Source organism: Peromyscus maniculatus, chromosome 7 (genome assembly GCF_049852395.1).
Source record: "Peromyscus maniculatus bairdii isolate BWxNUB_F1_BW_parent chromosome 7, HU_Pman_BW_mat_3.1, whole genome shotgun sequence".
Lineage (NCBI taxonomy): Eukaryota > Metazoa > Chordata > Mammalia > Rodentia > Cricetidae > Peromyscus > Peromyscus maniculatus.
Window position 1 is genome coordinate 75797726 of NC_134858.1, and position 18909 is coordinate 75816634.

Below are 18909 nucleotides of genomic sequence, written 5' to 3' on the forward strand. Positions count from 1 at the left end.
ACTCAGTCCAGGAAGGTCCAGTCCCCTCCTCCCAGATTGAGCCAAGCATCCCTGTATAAGTCCCAGGTTTCAAACAGCTAACTCATGCAATGAGCCCAGGACCTGGTACCACTGCCTAGATGCCTCCCAAACAGATCAAGCCAATCGACTGTCTCACCTATTCAGAAGGCCTGATCCAGTTGGGGGCCCATCAGCCTTTGGTTCATAGTTCATGTGTTTCCATTCATTTGGTTATTTGTCCCTGTGCTTTATCCAACCTTGGTTTCAACAATTCTCGCTCAAATAAACCCTCCTCTTTCTTGCTAATTAGACTCCCAGCGCTCCACCTGGGGCCTAGTTGTGGATGTCTACATCCATATCCCTCAGTACTTGGATGGGGTTTCTGGCACAACTATTAGGGTGTTTGGCCATTCCATCACCAGAGTAGGTCAGTCCCAGCTGACTCTCGACCATTGCCAGCAGTCTTTTGTGGGGGTATCTTTGTGGATTTCTGTGGGCCTCTTTAGCTCTTTGTTTCTTCCTTTTCTCATGTGGTCTTCATTTACCATGGTCTCCTATTCCTTCTTCTCCCTCTCTTTTCTTGATCCAGCTAGGATCTCACGCTCTCTTTCCCTCGACCCTCGCCCTTCATTGTTCCCACTCATGTCCAGGCTGTTCATGTAGATCTCATCCATTTCTCCGTGTCTTTCTTGGGGTCCCGTTTTCCAGGTAGCCTCACTGGTGATGTGAGTAGCAGTCCAGTCATCCTTGTTCCACATCTAGCATCTTCCTATGAGTGAGTACATACCATATTTGTCTTTCTGAGTCTGGGTTACCTCACTCAGGATGATTTTTTCTAGATCCATCCATTTGCCTGCCAACCTCATGATGTCATTGTTTTTCTCTGCTGAGTAGTATTCCATTGTGTATATGTGCCACAATTTATTTATCCATTCTTCAATTGAAGGGCATCTAGGTTGTTTTCAGGTTTTGGTTATTACAAACAATCCAATCAGCTCTCTTTCTAAGATCAATTCTATCGCTTTTGGGATATTTGCTGTTAATTTCTCCCAAAAAATTACTGCAAACTCTTTGCCAAGGTTCACTTTCTGTCCATAATTTTTCAATGTCCTCCTTAGTTAAAGGTATGACAATTTCTGCTGGGTCTATTCCTGCTAATTGACGAAATCTCAATTTTCCTTTCCAAATCAAGTCAGAGATTTTTTCCACATAAGTTTTTAATTTTTATTTGGTTTATTTGGTAAAAATATCTATTTCAATATAATATCTTCCCTCTGCATTAATATTCCTGTAGGAGAACGCCTAGAAAGTGAAATAACCAAAATGCAATCCAGCTTTGGATCAATACGATCCACGTGCCCTTCATGTACTTTCTTTTCTACCAAGGCCAATTCTTTCTCAGCTTCAGGTGATAATTCTCTTGGACTATTTAAGTCTTTGTCACCTTCTAAGGTTTTGAACAAATTAGTCAGTTCATCATTTTTTACCCCATTTGATATTTTCCTTCATTTAAGGATGAGCACAGGGCCACCATTTCAGAGCTACAGACACTTATTCTCAGCAACTTAAGTGGTTATAAGTTTATATTAAAACTACCTACAGCTGAAAAGAAAAGTTTCCCTTAAGATGAAGAGGACAGTAACAATAACCGACAGGTGTAAACACAAAAGTTTACAAGGCAAAAGACAGGCACATCCCATTATCTTTTTAGACAAATGTCTAGTCCAGCATCCATCCCATCTCAGCATTCAAGCACATATGGCTTCCCAGCTTAAGATCTTTTAGATTTCAGCTTCAAGACAAGCTGAGGTGACCTCTCATGATAGCCTTTTTATTTCTTCAGAACTCACTCTGGTCTCTCTGTCTCTGAGTCTCTATATCTCTTTATCTCTGTCTGTCTCTGTCTGTCTCTATTTCTGTCTCTCTGTAGCTGCCTGGCCTGAAACTCATTATGCAGACAAGGCTGGCCTTGAACTCACAGATCTACTGCCTCTTCCTCCTGAGTGTTGGGATTGAAGGTAAGAAGCACCATGCTCAGCCTCTGTGAATAGTCCTTTTAATACCCTCACCTCTCCTACCCCATAAAAAGCACACTTGCCCTTCCTCTGCACTACTATCCCTTTTGTCCATACCTTGTTACCTCACAGTATAACACATGACTGCTCTCATTTGATTTAATGATTGCCTCTTGATACCAATGGAGTGTTAGTTATCGAAGAGGGAAAACTTCTCTCTGTTTTGCACATTGATGGATCCCAACGTTTAGAATAGCAATTACATTAAGTAGGGTATTAATAAGTAATGAGTGTTTCAGGGCTGAATGACCACTGGGAGGGCCCCGTAGATGCTGGTGATTTGTTGGTTGATTCCACTAAGTATTGGGTACTGAATGTATACCCAGGCTCTCCTGGGGTCACCACGTGACCCAACTATGGCTATGGACTTGAAGAAGCCCTCTGCTGGAGGCCCCAATGGGTACTCCAGATTGTGGCTGGCTTTGTGACTGGCTCTTTTGCTATCCAAATCCCCACAGAGGCTCCATGTGATACCATGAATGGCTCCCAGGTCTAATCCCTGGAACCTGTGACTGCCCTCTTTAGTCTAAACAGGATTTGTAGGTGTGATTAAATGAAGGGTTTTGAGATGAGATTTTATCCTGGATTATCAGGGTGTTGAAGTTTGGATATTAAATATCCATACCAATACACAAGCATATAGGTGGAGGTGTTCTTTATACATGACATGGCAGCTTTAGGAGGCGGGACCAAGCTGGAGGAGTAGTCCACTGGAGATAGAGAAAGCTTGAGGTTTAGAGATAAGCTCTTTTTCCTGCCCCCTCTCTCCTACCTTGTCTATGGAGATTTTAGTAAACAGTCCCACACTGCTGGAAACAGCGCTTCAAGCCATTCCCACCCAGCCATCCTGCCCCCTTTATATTGAATGGTTTCATCTCAAATTGCGAGCATGAATAAGCCTCTGTTCCATTAAAAAAAATCCTTTCATATATATCACTCTATGGGATTGTATTTCAGTTCCAATAATGTACAGTGACTTTAGAATCCTTGGTCTCCACCTGTTTAGACCAAGAATCCTTGGTCTCCACCTGTTTAGAGTTCAAGTTAAGCCCCACCAGAGAGGTGGAAATGCTGTAGATGCCAAGCAGTTCAGAACCTGCAACTTTTCTCTTATCAGAGACTGGATTTCTTATGTAGCCTTGGCTCTCCTGAAAATAGCTGTGTGCAACAGTCTGGCCTGGACCTAACAGAGAGCCACCTGCCTCTGCCTCCCAAGATCTGGGATTAAAGACTTACTACACTACCACGGGGTAGAATCTGCAACATTTCAGTCAGATGGTGTTGATTGCTTTGCACCTGGAGGCTGTTTTTTTTTCTTTTATTTCTAATATGTTGTTAGTGAGAATGACATTACATTGTTTTCTCCCTCTATCTCTTCTTATGTGTCCTTCAAGTAGTATTGAAAGCCGCTGGTAGTGAAAGTCCATGGGAGTATACAGCAGTGACAACTAGAGTTCAGAAGGTCAACCTGTCAGAACTAAGGGGTCTGTTAGAGGAAACCATCACACAAGGTATTATGGGATTGCTGCCTTTTGAATGAACTGGCTGTCTCTTGTTGTAAACTTCTTGTGCAATAACAGCCATGATTCTCCCCATTTACCGTGCATCTCCATGTTATGTGTGATCTCACGATTGCATCTCAATCTTGGGCACAACTTTCCCTATACATTTGGGGTAATTGGACAGCTGTCCCCAGCTGCATTTATTTTTCATTAACATATATCTGGCCAGGGCCATTCTCCGGACAAAAGTATTTCAGCAAAGATACCTTTTTGCAAGGACAAAACTGCACATAGATAAACATTAGCTCATCTCACTCACAGATAGAGAAAAGAACCACTAACAATTAAATCCTCAACTCCTTACCTTCACCCCGGGTTATTTACATAAGACCCTAACTTAAGAGATTTACTGCTCACATTCCTGGGATGAAGTTTTAACCATTTGCTAGATACTGAGTTAAGGCAGTTACTTCCCACTGACCCAAGGAGATTGCTGTCAAGGCCAGGCAGGCAACAGATGCCAAGCTTCTTTCTTGTGCAAATTAAGTTTTTACTCCTCCTCAGCCAGGTGCTATTCCTAGATTTTCTCCGCAGCAATTACTCTGAGTGAAAGTGCTTTTACTAACCAAATACTACATGCTCTGACATAGGTTGCTTAGCCACCTAACATATGTCCCGCCCCCATCAAAAAGCAGCTACACCCAAATGAGCAGGAAAAGTGGTGCCAAAAACAGTTTACTTTCTTGTGACTTATTGATCACTAACATTCTATCTAGCCATTTCTAGATTATAGTTTGAGCACATAAATTCCCTGATTGGTCTTAGGCTTTAGTTGACCCTACCAGAGAACTCCCCTTTAGTCACTCCCCTTTTGAGTTGTCATTGGAAGCTGACAATTAATTGCTTTATGTGTGGGTGCTTATCACCTCTCTCTGAGACCCTGAGAACTTCAAGCCTCGCATTGCTTTACAAAAGAATTACTGTGTGGGTATATATACTGGTTCTCTGAGGGCACAGGGAATAGGATTGATGAAAAAGAACAAGATGAGGACAGAGATGGAAAGAACTAAGTAGAATGATGAGAGAACAGCAAAAGGAACTGAGAGCAGGAGGGACCGAGAGGAGCTAAGTAAGAGAGCAGAAAAGAAACTGTGTCGATGGAATCGCCATAGAAGAATAAAGGGAATGGACCAAAGAACTCAGTGTGCTTAGATTCATTGAATATCCCTCAGATTAGAATCCTCAGCTGGTTGGTAGACTCTTCCGCGGACCCTGGCAGCAAGCAATATAGGCTGGACCTATTATTGTTTGCGTTAAAGTAGTCTCTAAAGACCACACCAACTTCCTCCATGGTTGCTTTTGATAATGCTTCCAATAGATCAGCTGCTGTAATTAACATTATTCTAAATGGATGAAAGATTAAACCCATACAGCAGCCAATCTCCACAACAGGATTTCTTGAGTCACTGCTTAGCTGGGTGTGGTAGCTCACACTCTCAATCCCACAGTCAGAAGGAATAGGCTGCTGAAGCAACAGGATTGTTACTTCAAATCCAGCCAAGGGTATACAGTGAGACTTTGGAAGGGATTTAGAGGAAGGGAAACATTCCTCTATTGGTGGGGGTGCAAACTTGTACAGCCACTTTGGAAATAAACATGGCAGTTTATCAGAAAATTGTTAAGCAATCTACCTCAAGACCCAATGATACCACTCTTGCTCATATATCCAACAGATACACAATCATACCACAAGGTCACTTAGTCAACTACATTCATTGCAGATTTATTTCTGATAGCCAGAACCTCAAAATAATCTAGATGTCCCTTAACCAAAGAATGGATAAAGAAAATGCAGTATATTTACAGGATGGAGTATTACTCGGCTGTTAAAAATAATGACATCAGGAAATTTGAAGATGAATGGATAAAATTAGAAGTAAAAATCATCCTGTGTGATGAGTAACCCAGACCCACAAAGACAAACATGGTATGCACTTACTCACAAGTAGATATCAACACTAAAGCAAAGGATAACCATGCTGCATTCCACAGACCCAAATAGGCTAGGTAACAAGGAGGGCCCAAGATGGGACACATGAACTCTTTGTATGAGAAATAGAAGAGATCTCCTGGGTCAACTGCTGGTGAGAGGAGTGAGAACATAAAGAATCAGCCTGGAGTTTGGGTGGAGGGGGAGAGTATTCAAAGAGATGACTGAAAAGGGGAGGCACTTTTCAGGGTCAGATAGAAGCCAGTTGCAAGGGTAACTCCCATGAATCTACAAGGATGAGCACAGCTAAGACTCCTAGCCATAGTGGACAGATAGCCTGAGTTGGCCAACTTCTGTAATCAGATAAGTGATTACCCCAGTTGTCATCAAAGAGACTTCATCCAGTAACTAATGTAAACAGAACCAGAGACCTAGAGCCAAACATTAGGCAGAACTCAGGAAATCCTGATTAAGAGAGGGAAGAAGGATTGTAAGAGCCAGAGGGATCAAGTATACCACAAGAAAACCCACAGAATCAAATAACCTGGCTCATAGGAACCAACAACCAGGGAGCCTGCCTGCATGGGACTGACCTAAGTTCTCTCAATATATGTGATAGTTGTGTAGCTTGGTCTATTTCTGGGACTTATAAAAATGGCAGCAGAGGCTTTCATAATGCTCTTGTTGGCTCTAGGAAATCTAGTCTTCATACTGGGTCGCCTTGCCCAGCCTTAATACAAGGGGAGATGCTTGGTCTTAAATGAAACTTGGTATGCCATACTTATGTTGATAGCCATGGGAGGACTTCCCCCATCCGAACAGAATCAGAACAGAAGTGGATTTCAGGTCAGGATGTAAAATAAAAAAAATAATTTTTAAAAAGACTAAAAAATAGCAGTTAAAATATTTTTCTGTGCTTAGTATTTTGCAGTGTGCTTATATTTTACTCTTGATAATTTATCAAATGTATTTTGCAGTGTGCTTATATTTTACTCTTGATAATTTATCAAATGATGTCATCAATCTATGATTTTAGTAATATCAACTTAAAAAAATCCTTACTAGTTTTTTAAAGTATCTTGTACTACTGATTTTGAGCATGTACATCTGAACTGCAACTCCTTCCAGATCCTTCCCCTTTTCCTACTCACTCAATTTTCTGTCTTAAAAAAAATTTCATTAATCTCATTCTATTTTATTTTCAACTGTTTGTACTTGACAATAAAAGCAAAAAATGCCTAGCTCTCTAGCATCTGGAGATCACAGTAACCAGAAAGAAAACTATGTGGAAATGCTCTAGCTATAAAATATCATAGAAACTTCTGGATCTCAATCAAGTGCTGTAGATTGTTTGAACCTGGATGCTGTGTGTTTTTTTATTTCTAATATATATTTAGGTGAATTAAAATTGGACCACTTTCTCCTCCCTTTTCTTCTTAGAGGTCCTTTTTATACAGGCTGCAGGTAGACCATGTGGGCAGGATGTAAGTTGATCTGAACACTCCAGAATATCCAGGCTTTGGTGGGCCTTCCTACATTAAATGATTCTATTGATACAAATACCTGTCAAGAAAAAAATCACAGCCTCTCAGGTTTTAGTTAATTCCAGTTGTAGTCAAATTGACAATCAAGAGTACCCCCACAAGGGATGATCACTTTGTATTAGGTGATCCTTTAGGGAGCTCATCACTAATCGAGACCAATTCAGTATCCAGAGGTGAGACTCTTTCAAAATTTCCCACATTCATATCAACATATTCATTGTTCTGTTCTGATATATGCAGCCATTTCTAGGAGAAACTGTTTCAAAGCACACTTCCTGGTATTCTGGCTCTCACCGTCTTTCTGAGCCCTCTTCCACAATATTTCTGATGCCATTGATGTAGGATATAGCGGTATCTGTTGGGGTTCAGATCTCCATGATCTCTTGATTTTTACATTCTGTCCAGTTATGGTATTCTGTGAGTATCTGCCAGTATGGCCAATCACTTCTTTTCTATGTTCTTGTAAATAAACATGACTAGGTCTTTCTTACTCAATCTGAAATCTAATGTATTGTTCAGTTTAATAGTGATAGTCATAGTAATTAATAGAGGACTGGCAGAAAAAAATGTGCTTAGTATTATTTGATATGCAAGTTGTTAACACTGAGGTGTGCTTAGTGTTTAGAGAGCACAAGGAACCATAATGGGTATCTTAACACAGCTTTCAAGGAGTGTGTAAAACAATGATGAGAAAAGCAATAATATTACATGTAACCAACCCATCATATACTGGCTGAGGGAACTGGAGCTGTCAGACTGGTGAAGATTTCCCATATGTAAAGTTTATTTAGTCTTCTAGCTATAAATATGGTTCAGATAAGGATTATTCCTAACTGGAGTTAGCAGGAATCCTATTGATAGAGTCTGGACCTCTGCTATCATTCATACTATGGCTTCTATGTATGTAGAATCTTCTTGGTGTTTGAATTAAAATCACTACAGTAACAGGTGTTACCTGATAGGAGCCCAGGAGATGGAGCCCTTCACTTCCCTTTAAGCAAATTTCTCTGCCTCTAAAATCATAACCTAGTTGAGTAGATCATAGAAGTCATTTAGAATCTGCCTTTGAGAATACCAGGGCAAAAGAAGTTGGATGATTTGGTTCATTTAAGGAAACCTTTGGAGTGTGAACTAAGCTTTATCTGGAGCTCCCTGACCCTTCTGTTTGGTGGGCTCAGGATTAGGAAGGGAGGGTATAGGATGAAGGCATCCTGAAGTGGAGTTCGATGTGTTTCCTCCTTTGGGAATTCTCTGTTTAGATCTATACTCCATTTTTAAGTGGGTTAATTATTTTCTTGATGTCCAGTTTTATGAGTTCTTATATATATTTACCTATTAGCTCTATATTGGTTGTGTAGTAATTAAATATCTTTTCCTATTCTGTAGGCTGCCACTTTGCCTCAAGGATGGTGTCCTATGCCAAACAGAAGATTTCAGTTCCATGAGGTCCTATTTAATTGTTGTCCTTAGTGCCTGAGCTATTGGTGTTCTGTTCACAAAGCATTTCCTGTTCCAAGTGAGTTCAAGACTATTCCTGGCTTTCTCTTCTATCATATTCAAAAAGTTTTGCAGAGGTCTTTGGAGTTGAGTTCTACATAGGATGTAAATATTGATGTATTGGAGTCTTCTACATAAAGCCATCTAGCTTGACCTGGTATATTTGTTAAAGATGTTGTCTTCATTTTAGTATGTATTTTTCACTTTAAAAATAAAAAATCAGGTATTCATAGGTGTATGTATTTAAGAATTTATGAGCAGATCTTTAATTTGTTTCCATTTATCAATGCATCTATTTTTATGACATCAAACTATTTTATTATTATAGAGGTGTAGTACAATTTGAACACAGGGATAGTGATGTATCCAGCAGTTCTTTTATTACTCAAGATTGTTTTAGCTTTCCTACTTTTAGCATTTTTTGTTGTCATTGGGATTTTTTTGGTTTTTTTCTTTTTTTGTATTTCCATATGAATCTGATAATTGTCTTTTCAAGATGTCTGCCGAATTGTGGCCTGGGGGTGGATTTGCACTCCTTTAATCTTAGCACTCAGGAAGGAGAGCAGATAGATCTCTGTGACGAGGGGCATGTCTGGGAGTTCAAGACCAGCCACCTCCATAGCCTTGTCCAGGACAATCAAAGTTATAAAAATTTGTCTCAAATAACAAAAAAAAAAAAGGAAAAGAAGAAAGAAGGAAGGGAGAAAGGAAAGAAAGAACAAAAGAAAAAAGGAAGCAAGGAAGAAAGAAAAGGAAGAAGGAAGGAGGGAAGAAAGGATATTTTTTTTCAGGTCTTGGTGGTGTAAGCCTTTAATCCCAGCACCTGGAATGCAGAGGACAGCCCAAGCTAGACAGAGAAACCATTTCTCAAAATACCAAAAGTCTATGTCAAACTGACATTAAATTAGTGGACACAATACATACCTGTGCACCAGCTTGACACCATTAAGTAGAATCCAAAAGCTAGAGCATATTTTTATGGTGCTAGAATGCAACTGAGGGTCCTGAGCATACTTAAAAGGGGATTGAACACTGAACTAGAGCCTCAGTCTCTAAGACTAGTCCCTTAGTATCTAAACTTAATTACTTAATGTCAGGTACACAAAAACAAGCAAACAAAAGTCACTGATGGATATTTTTTTTTTATGTATTCCTGGATTCAGTTACCCAGTATTTTTTTTTTTTTGAGTATTTTTGCATTTTGGACTGCTAGCAGTGGTCCAGAGGGTGACTGGTCTAGCGAATATCCTAACATCATAGAGCAGATGCAGGCAGATGCAGTGATCCAAGCCAGGTACCAGGCTGAGTTCCGGGAATCTAATTGATGAGAGAGAGGAGGGATTCTGCAGGCGGGGGACATCCAGATCATAACAGGAAGACGTGCAGAGATGACCGGCCACACTCGTGGATGTACATGAACTGCAGACGAGTGGCTGTGGAGCTCCCATGGGACTGGACTAGGCCCTCTGGAACGAAGGATGGTTGTTTCCTTTGAACTGTTTGTGGAGCACCCAGGCAGGGGGATCAGGATCTGTCCCTGGTGTATGGGCAGGCTTTTGGGAATCCGGTGCCTGTGGTGTGAAGCCTTGTGCAGCCTTGGTGCCATGGGAAGGGGCTTGGACCTGCCTAGGCTCTGTCTGCTGGGCACTGATGACTCCCCATGGAAGACCTTGATTTGAGGGATGTGGGGATGTGGGGTAGCATGGGAAGGAAGACTGGGAGGTGGAAAAGGGAGGAGTAGGCATCAGTGGGTGGTATGTAGAGTGAGTAGAAAATTTCTTAATAAAGAAAAATGGAAAAAATCACTATGAAAGGAAATGTTCTTGTGGAATATGTGGACCACAGGGAAAAAAAATAACATAGTCGACCAGTATTTTCTTTAATAGTATTTTAATATTTAATAGCAATAAATGAGATAACATTACAGTAGGGAATACTTAAAAATCACTATAGTGCTGGACTGCAGTTTGCCCATTGGAGAAGAAAGGCCAGACAGGGTAACTGAAGGTGCCAGGAGGGTACTTGTATATGAGGGAACTCTTAGCAACATTCACAAAACTTAAACATCCCTCCTCACAATCAAGGAACACACCAACTCGGCCCAGTGGCTTCTCTATATAGTGCTGGAATACTGGGTATGTGGTGAGGAGGCTGTAATGATTACCCTCCTTCACACACACAAGAAGAAATGCCCCTTCAGATTCAACCAGTTGGTCTCTATTCCTTAAGCAGGAATCCTTACAGACCCCTACAGCCCAGTCCCAAGAGTCCTTCAAATCAATCTCCCAGTAATATTTCCCTGAGATGAAGCTCTGTGATCTCCAGGAAGCCAAATAGCATCCAACAGAATCCGCAGATGTATCTTTATGGTGAGGTCTGAAGCTCAGTCTTCTCATGGCATTAAATAGGTTCATCTTGTAATGCAACATGGCTAAGTTGTCAAAGATATGAGCACTGTGGGAAGAAACAACATTTTAGGTAAAATGACAATTTGCATTCTCAGGTGAGAGCAGTCCATAGAGTCTTCGTGGATTTTAAAAAGAGAATGCTAAGACTTGAGGATTAATTTGGCTAAAATAAACCAATGTCAAGGATTTCCACAGAAAAGAATGGTAGCATGCTCTAATTTTTTGAATATTTTAGATAATGTAGAGGAGGTAGCCTCAGCCTACTTCTGTCAGGTGACTTTTAATAACACCTGCCTAAGGGAAGATGTGTGCATTGCAGCAAGGGCCAGAGCAAAGGCTGTGCTCATGGATCTACATGAAAAGTCATTTTTATGTAGATATAAGTAGTGATAACTTTCATATTGGTGTTTTCATTTGCATCTAACTGAGCATATTTATACTCAAGGAGAATCTAAATATGCTCTAGAAGTGGATCCCCAATGTATCTGTCCTCCTTTAACCTCTGCTTCCTCTGATACTCTTTCTCTGTGAGGTTACAATTGACATTTTTGATGTACAAGGGGGATTTAAACACTGCCTCATGTCCTATCAATTTGTTTTATTTTCATTGCTCATGATACATGGCTTTGTCTATTTAGTTATTTTATGGTTTTGTTTGGTTCCTTTTGTGATAGGGATTTGCTCTTTGTCCTAGACTGGCAAGAAACTCACTATGTTAACCAGACTGTCCTTAAAATCATTGGCACTCCTCCTCCCACTAGGTTTTTGATGCTGGGATTACTGGTGTGCACCTCTTTATCTTGTGTATTTTTTAATATATGGAGTAAAATGCAATGTAAGAAATTAATTTCTAACACATTGAAAAGAAAATAGTCAAATATCTCCATCCCTGGCTACACTTGGTTTGAATCATACTGTCCAGAGTGAAATAACCATTCTATTCAATGAACAACTGATAGTCCCTTTTCTGCAACTATTACATACAACACGATATAAGTATGCATTTCTGTTTGTTGGTTGTTTGTAAGATGACCATGTGATTCAATAATAATAGAATGTGACTTACCTAAACATATTTCTGGGGAGTTAAAATATTTGTGTTCGCAAAGGATATCTCATTATTAGATGGTACCTCTCATCATCTTATTAGTGAAGACACTCACCTTGGAACTGTATGTAACTTTCAGTCAGTCCAGTGATGGGTAGAGCATTGAGTTCTGTCTTAATAGGCTGCGGCATGCTCAGCTGTATTAACTCACTCATGCAAGGAAAAGAAAATATTGATCTGTGTGGTGCTAAAGATATCACACAGTGATTAGGAAAAACTTCATTCCAAATTCAGCCAAACACTTCATGTTACACAAGCCTGACAACTTGAGTTCAATCGTTGGAACCCTTGACGGAAAGAGAAGTTGTCCCCTGAAAGTTATCCTCTGACCTGCACACAAGTGCATGTACATGCACACACATTCACACACACACATAAAAATAACAAAACATAAAGCCGGGCATGGTGGCGCACGCCTTTAATCCCAGCACTTGGGAGGCAGAGCCAGGCGGATCTCTGTGAGTTCGAGGCCAGCCTGGGCTACCAAGTGAGCTCCAGGAAAGGCGCAAAGCTACACAGAGAAACCCTGTCTCGAAAAAACCAAAAAAAAAAAAAAAAAAAAAATAACAAAACATATAAAAGAATCCCCAAAACATCACACTAAAGCAATTGAGTATTTTCTATATAAAAGACATCTGCACTTTCCTAAGGCAACTTGGACAATTTTACAGCATATTTCAGGGTATCCTGACTTGCACTGATGGTTAAACTCACCTTCTGAACATGTCCTCCAAACGCTGCAAAGAAAACAAAAAAAGGTAAGATATCTGAAGAATTGAAATAAAATGTTTGTTTCTAAAGTTCATATAAATGTCAGTCAACATCACACCAATCTATCCTGGGAAATTATATTCATGTTTTAAGATAATGTCAACCAAATAAATTAGCAGACCTTCAATTCTTGATGAAATCAGACTGGAGAGTCAAATTTGAGAAGGACATGGGTATCGACTGTACATTGCTTTTGATCGCCCCCCTGTCTGCAAAGGTAGCATTCCCTGAGCTTCTCTACAAGCCATAGGGATACTTTAGCGAAGGATACTTCAAAAGGGTGGCCTCACTCCTGCATGGTGCTTCACATGTGTATTTCAGAATTGCAGGGTTAGAGGCCTGAGAATTACTGTGAATTGCAAGGTATTATGTACTACCAAATAGGATCCTATCTCAAAATGCCAAACTCCTAAAAGACTCCCAAAAACACAAAACTCAAACAAAAGAAATTAAGCCATGGGTTACATTAAATATGCACAATATACAAGTACAGGTAAAAAATATTGGAAACCTAAACCATTGAATTTCAGTTTTTGGAGAAGCAAGGCACAAAAGACAAAAGTTAGGACATAATCCCTGGAGAATCTACGGACATAATTTCAAAAAGCTGGTTCTTTCAAGATTATTACAGAATTTTGTTTCTCCAGAAAATTTCTGAAAAGGAAACTCTCATGAAAAGTGTAGGGAATATTGAAAGCTATCTTAGTAAAACAATCACCACTGTGGGCCTAAGTCAATAAAGCCTCTTCCTGCACTCCTCCATGCTCACCTGCAGCAGGACCACATATGGCTCCTGGAACATTGCCATCAGCTCCTGATACATTTCTCTTAGTTCTTTACTCTTTTGCATCATCATGGCTTCACTTGTCCTGAGTTTCTCTAAAACACATTGGCCTTCATTTCTCATAGACTCAATGTGTTTCTCTTCCTCTTCGCAGAGGAGTGGATGTAGCTTTCTATACTCTGTCCTGATCATTTCTTCCCAAAAAGTCAAGTAGTCCTGAAGAAAAAAAGACATTCCCAATCATATTTGCAAAGTATTTTGTCCTCCTTCATTCCATCCTCCTATGCTTAAATTCCACAAATGACTTGTATAACTCTGATGCATATACTATGATTGACTGTCTTCACACCTCAGAAAATGTAAATGCCTTGGTTCCATTTATTTCTTCTTTATTGATTACATAGGCAATCCAACCCTAAGATGCATTTACACCTATATTAGAGGTGCAGAGGTGCCCGAAAAAACGAATGATCATTCATATGTTCACAAAGTCATGAAACTCTGCATGTAGTAATTAGAATTCATGGTGTAGTCATAAAGTCTAATGCAGTGTGCAGAACTGTCAGCATTCACTCATTGGTCCCAGACTCTTCTGCAAGAGGCAGACCATTTTTTCCAAGAACAGGGACATATTATAAACTCAGATTTAAAGGTGAGTAGGACACATATTCCAAGTACCCTATCCTAGGCCTTATATTCAAATCATGAATGGCAAATTTTGAAAATATCTGCATCAAGAGATTTTAAGCATGGTTCTCATACTCACAGTCCAAAGAGTTTTCATTCTGTTCTCTGCCTCTAAATTCTCTTGATTTTCTTGGACCTTCTCCCATAAAGATGCCATTTGCTTCAAAAGTCTATCCTGTAAAAAAAACAATGAATATCAATTTTGGAAAATATAACTGATAGACAAACTCTTGGGCAATTAATACAATTATTGTAGCGAGAGTCCCAGAATCAAAATTATCCTTCATTTTTTTCTTTTCATAACTATGAATTTTAGATTAGAACATAGAATTGGAAAATGCAACTTGCCCATTTGCTCAGGTATAATGATTAATAATTTTGAATACATGCTTGACTGTACCTGACTCTAATGTACTTTTCCTAATTTAGTCTCCAGTCATAGACACTTTTAAAAGATAGGAAGTTAGTATTGCAGTTTCCAGTGACCTGGGCATAATGTATCATAAAATACAAATGATCTTTACACTCATCGGTCCCCCAAAGGACCGATGTTTACAGTCCTAATCACCCTTTCTTCATTAGCTGTTATTAAAGTTACACCATTCTGAAAACAGTGGCTTGTTACTAATGAGGACCAGCATCTTCCTGTGGTTTGCTAAGCCTACCTCTCTCCAGCTTGCAAGTTCTCTCAGAAGCATCACTTACCATTTGATCCTCAGCAGCTGCTTCAATGGGACAGTGTCTGTGTCCTCTGTACTCATGGGAGTTAGAGCAGAGTTCACAGAGGAAGAGCCTATTCTCAGCACAGAAGATCCTCTTAGTATCCTCGTGGGTCACACACTTTTGCTCCTCAGAGGTTAGGTCCTTCATGAGGCTGGCTTGGACACCAGCTTCTTCAAAACAATGTTGGTTCTCAATTCCTTCTGATATTGTTCCCTACAAATAGGGCATTGGACAGGTGGTTGGATGTCTTCCCAGGAAAGGTGGAGGCAGGCTCGACAGAAGCTGTGACCACAGCTTATGGTGATTGGATCTGTCAGGCAGCTCAGGCAGATGAAACAGGTGAGTTCTTTCTGGAAGGCTTGTGAAATGTCTGACTCCATTTTTCTGAAGGAAGAAAAGCAGAATTACTATTATTCGACTCCAGAGAAGCTAGAAGCAGCACAAAAACTGATGCAAGTTGTGATTTAATTCTGTGTATGACAAAGCAGGCTTCAATTTTCAGGAACAAAAAATCAACATAGGTATAGGATTGCAGTTGCTGATCCTTCCTGTTTCACTCTTCTTGACAGAAATATAGATTAATCTGATGTCTTTCTGAGCCATTCCACCTGCATTTTTTGGAGACCTCATTCAAATTAGTGTCTTGGTTGCTGGTCTGAGACATGCTTTCCAAGGGTTTATAAATAAATATACACTAGAGTGATCAAACTCCTTCAAGTCCACATGTTTGCCCTTCACTACAGACATAGGTAGGTTAAACACACCCTTCTTTGTTGGCTATCCAAGAAAACACTCCCTATTTCACATGGTCCCTAGTAAATGCTTTGCTTCATTTCTGATTTTAGCATCTTAGTCCTTCACATCCTCCTGTCCTACCCCTCTGACACTTGAAGGCAACATTAGTTACTTGACTTCTTTCTGATGCAAATAGTTAACAAGAGTAAGAATTAGGGAGGCTCATAGTTCAAGGTTATGTCCATCATTGTGGGGAAGAAATGGTGGCAGTAGCTTGAGGGAGCTGGTCACATTGCATCCAAAATCAGCAAGAACAAAACAAGGAACTCTTGCTGCTCAGCTCCTGTTCCCTTTTCCTTACTTTGAGACCTCAAACCATGGAATGGTCAAGTGATCTCATGAACATTTAGTGTCGATCTTACCAACTGTAGTGAATCTACCCCCCAATAATCCTTCACAGACATCCCCAGAGGTTACCATATCTATACTAAATCCCATCAAGTTGAAATCTAGGGTACTCTCTGTGGAAACTTGTTTGTTTATCAAAGATACAGTTCGTGGCTTCAGTTTATTGGATGAACCTTGATGCAAAAACGAGGCTCTCATGACTATAGCAGAATTTCCGATTTAATCAATAGGTACCCATTGTTCCTTCTCTTTGAACATCTACACAAATAAAGAATCTTGGATTGACTGAGATAAACATCCCCCAAATAACTTCAGCTTGTGAGATCTGATGCAAATTGAGTCCATGGCTTTAGCTGGTAGTACTATTTACCTTGAAAATAATACTAATACTCATTGTCAAGATTATTTTAGAAAAGAGATGGAGACTCCAATGCTCCCTTCCTTAACTTACGTAATCACCCCCATTTGGTATTTTATTTCTGTATATTAGATACTTCATTTTTTTTTTGAATGCCTAATGCTGTTTATTGAAGGAGGAAAGAGGTCTTAAATACAGGCTTACAGCAACAATGGGGGAATCCTGGAGGGCAGAAGGTGCTACTGATGTTTTACAATCTTGCAAGTAAGCTGTTAATGCCCTATATGCAGGATATACAGACAAGGAACTTCCCTTAAGCATTCAGGAGGGTGGAACCCAGCAGGGAATTAGCTTAGGGAGGATATCAAGGTCAAGGTCAGCAAGCAAGGCAACAGTTAACCAAAACTGGAGCCAGGGCCATACAGGTCCCCACTTTTACTAAAAAATGAGCTTCTGATACTTCATTCCAAAATAATTTATGAATTCACAGAAATAATGAAAACTGAATGCAGAATTTAAAAATTGCACCAGATTATAACCAGGATGTACTTTTCTGAATAGAATATTGTGTTTAGTTTTCTCTAAATTCATCACATGTATACTTCCAACCTAGCAAATCAACCAATAGCAGGAAGAGCCAGTTTTTAAAAGATGGTAAACTATTATCAAGCATTATTTCACACTGTAATGTTTTCCTATAGTTTACAACAAAAAATACTAAAATATTTTCCTTTGCTAAATAATGAGTTTTCACTTTAATAAATCATACTCATAGAATATACCTCTAAATGCTAGTAATCATCAATCTCTTCAGAGCAATTATTTTATATATTATACATGTAAAATTGATTTAGAGGTATTAATCTCACATCTATGAACTACATACAGAAATACTCTATAAATATTCCTAAAATTTAGAGAAAGAACAAAATTGAAAGGTGGAACATCAGAGCAAAGAAACACTGTGAATGGATAAACTACAATCATCTATAGCTGTAACTCACAGTATTTTTACGAAGCAAGGTGACCAAATGGGAGCAGAATCTCTTTTGATAGACAAATTTCAAGCATTTTTAAGCAGAAACCTCAGTTTTGTAATAAATTAAAATAGAAAACACTGACTTTCAATCTTAAATTGTTCACTCACCCAAGAAATAGTCTCCAGTCTCAGCAGTGTTTTGAGGAGACACAGCAATATTAGTTCAGCTCTGGGGTATGATCCCCAATGTGTGGAGTGGATAGATCTAGCAGTCTAGGAGCCAGAAGATATGGAGACTCACTCTGTCTGGTCTAGAGAAGAATGAACCTGGCTGGCCCCTGGAGTGTCCTTATATACTCTAAAGACCACGCCCACTACCTCCCATGTTGCTTTTCCTGATGCTTGCTGTAGGTGAGCTCCTGTAAATAGCAGTATTCTAAATGGATAGAAGATTGAATTAACTCTATGACCAGTATCCAAAAACAAATCTCCACAACAAAGTTTCCTGAGTTTCTGCTTAGCTGGGTGTGGTAGCTCACACCTTTAATCCATAGAGTCCCAGAGGATGACCTGCTAAAGCAGGAGGAGTTTTAGTTTAAGGTCTGCCTAGAATACAGAGTGAAAACTTTTCTTAAAAAATTAAAGAGGAATTTTTGCTACAATATTTCACTGTTTTTAAATAATTTGTGGTGTGCTTATATTCTTTCTTTTCCTTTTGTAATTTCAAACTTAATGATATCAATCTGTGATTTGAGCAAATATTCTGGGCAAAATGTGTTTTTAAGTACTGGGAGCTGACAAGTAGTGATGGGTGTGCTGGTGTAGGAGAGTTAAGGGAGTTCTTAGGATGGGGAAAAGCAGGTGTTCCACCAGGATCTAATTTGTCCCCTGGGAAATGGGGCAGAGAGTGAAGAGAGGCCACAGCAGGTAGTCTGCTATAGAGCTGGGCTGAGACTAGGGCATTGGATTTGGAGAGAAGAGTGAAGATCTTCAGTAAGCCTGCCTGCTTCCCTAGCCTACTTGCTTCTCTGGCAGGCTTCACTGAAGGGTTCCTAGGGAATGCATGCTGGTGTTTGGAGGCTGGAATAATGTGATTAGAAGCAGGAAAGAAGGTTGGAGAGGAAGATCTGTTTAATCCACTAGAGGTGGGGGCAGAGAGGAAGGGAAGGTCACAGCAGTTGGTCTGCTACAATGCCTGAGCTAAGACCAGGGGATTGGATTTGGAAGAGAGGAGGGAGAAGTGATGATCCACAGTTAGCCTGTTTCCCTGGCTAGAGTCTCTGAACTTTGTTTTTGTTTCCCATTAAAACCCCTGTGGTATATATTGCTGGAACACAGTA

At 39.8% G+C, this 18909-nt stretch overlaps 2 protein-coding genes across 6 annotated transcripts in view; both read right to left on the reverse strand.

Annotated features, from left to right (window-relative positions):
* Window positions 1–10479: 10479 nt before the first annotated feature.
* LOC102925367 (tripartite motif-containing protein 43-like) lies at window positions 10480–15282 on the reverse strand. Of its 4 annotated transcripts, none has more exons than XR_013052497.1 (6): window positions 15072–15282; window positions 14446–14541; window positions 13665–13895; window positions 12839–12861; window positions 12180–12270; window positions 10480–11062 (listed from the first exon to the last, which is right to left on the reverse strand). XR_013052497.1 is itself a non-coding variant. In XM_042281318.2 (6 exons), the coding sequence occupies exons 1-6, from the start codon at window positions 15234–15236 to the stop codon at window positions 11040–11042; spliced, it is 633 nt and encodes a 210-aa protein (XP_042137252.2). In that variant the 5' UTR covers window positions 15237–15264; the 3' UTR covers window positions 10480–11039. The 4 variants fall into 4 exon arrangements, 3 of the variants coding, with proteins under 3 accessions (XP_042137252.2, XP_076431553.1, XP_076431554.1); XM_042281318.2 differs by having other exon boundaries at window positions 12180–12274; window positions 15072–15264; XM_076575438.1 differs by lacking the exon at window positions 12180–12270.
* Window positions 15283–15336: 54 nt separating this feature from the next.
* The window catches only part of LOC143274083 (uncharacterized), a 35401-nt gene continuing 31828 nt past the window's right edge, over window positions 15337–18909 (reverse strand). For both annotated transcript variants that reach the window (XM_076575436.1, XM_076575435.1), the window contains exon 7: window positions 15337–15473. In XM_076575436.1, coding sequence (XP_076431551.1) covers window positions 15412–15473 — 62 coding nt within the window. In that variant the 3' untranslated portion in view covers window positions 15337–15411. The remainder of the gene's footprint in view (window positions 15474–18909) is intronic.

Bases quoted from the DNA above. Each gene is read 5' to 3' on its own strand.
- LOC102925367 (XM_076575438.1), bottom strand. From the start codon at position 15,236: ATGAAGGACCTAACCTCTGAGGAGCAAAAGTGTGTGACCCACGAGGAT. The intron at 13,896-14,445 runs GTGAGTATGAGA...TTTTTTCTTCAG, and splicing joins GAATGAAAACTCTTTGGACT to GACTACTTGACTTTTTGGGA. The intron at 11,063-12,838 runs GTGAGTTTAACC...TTCTTCCCACAG, and splicing joins TTGGAGGACATGTTCAGAAG to TGCTCATATCTTTGACAACT.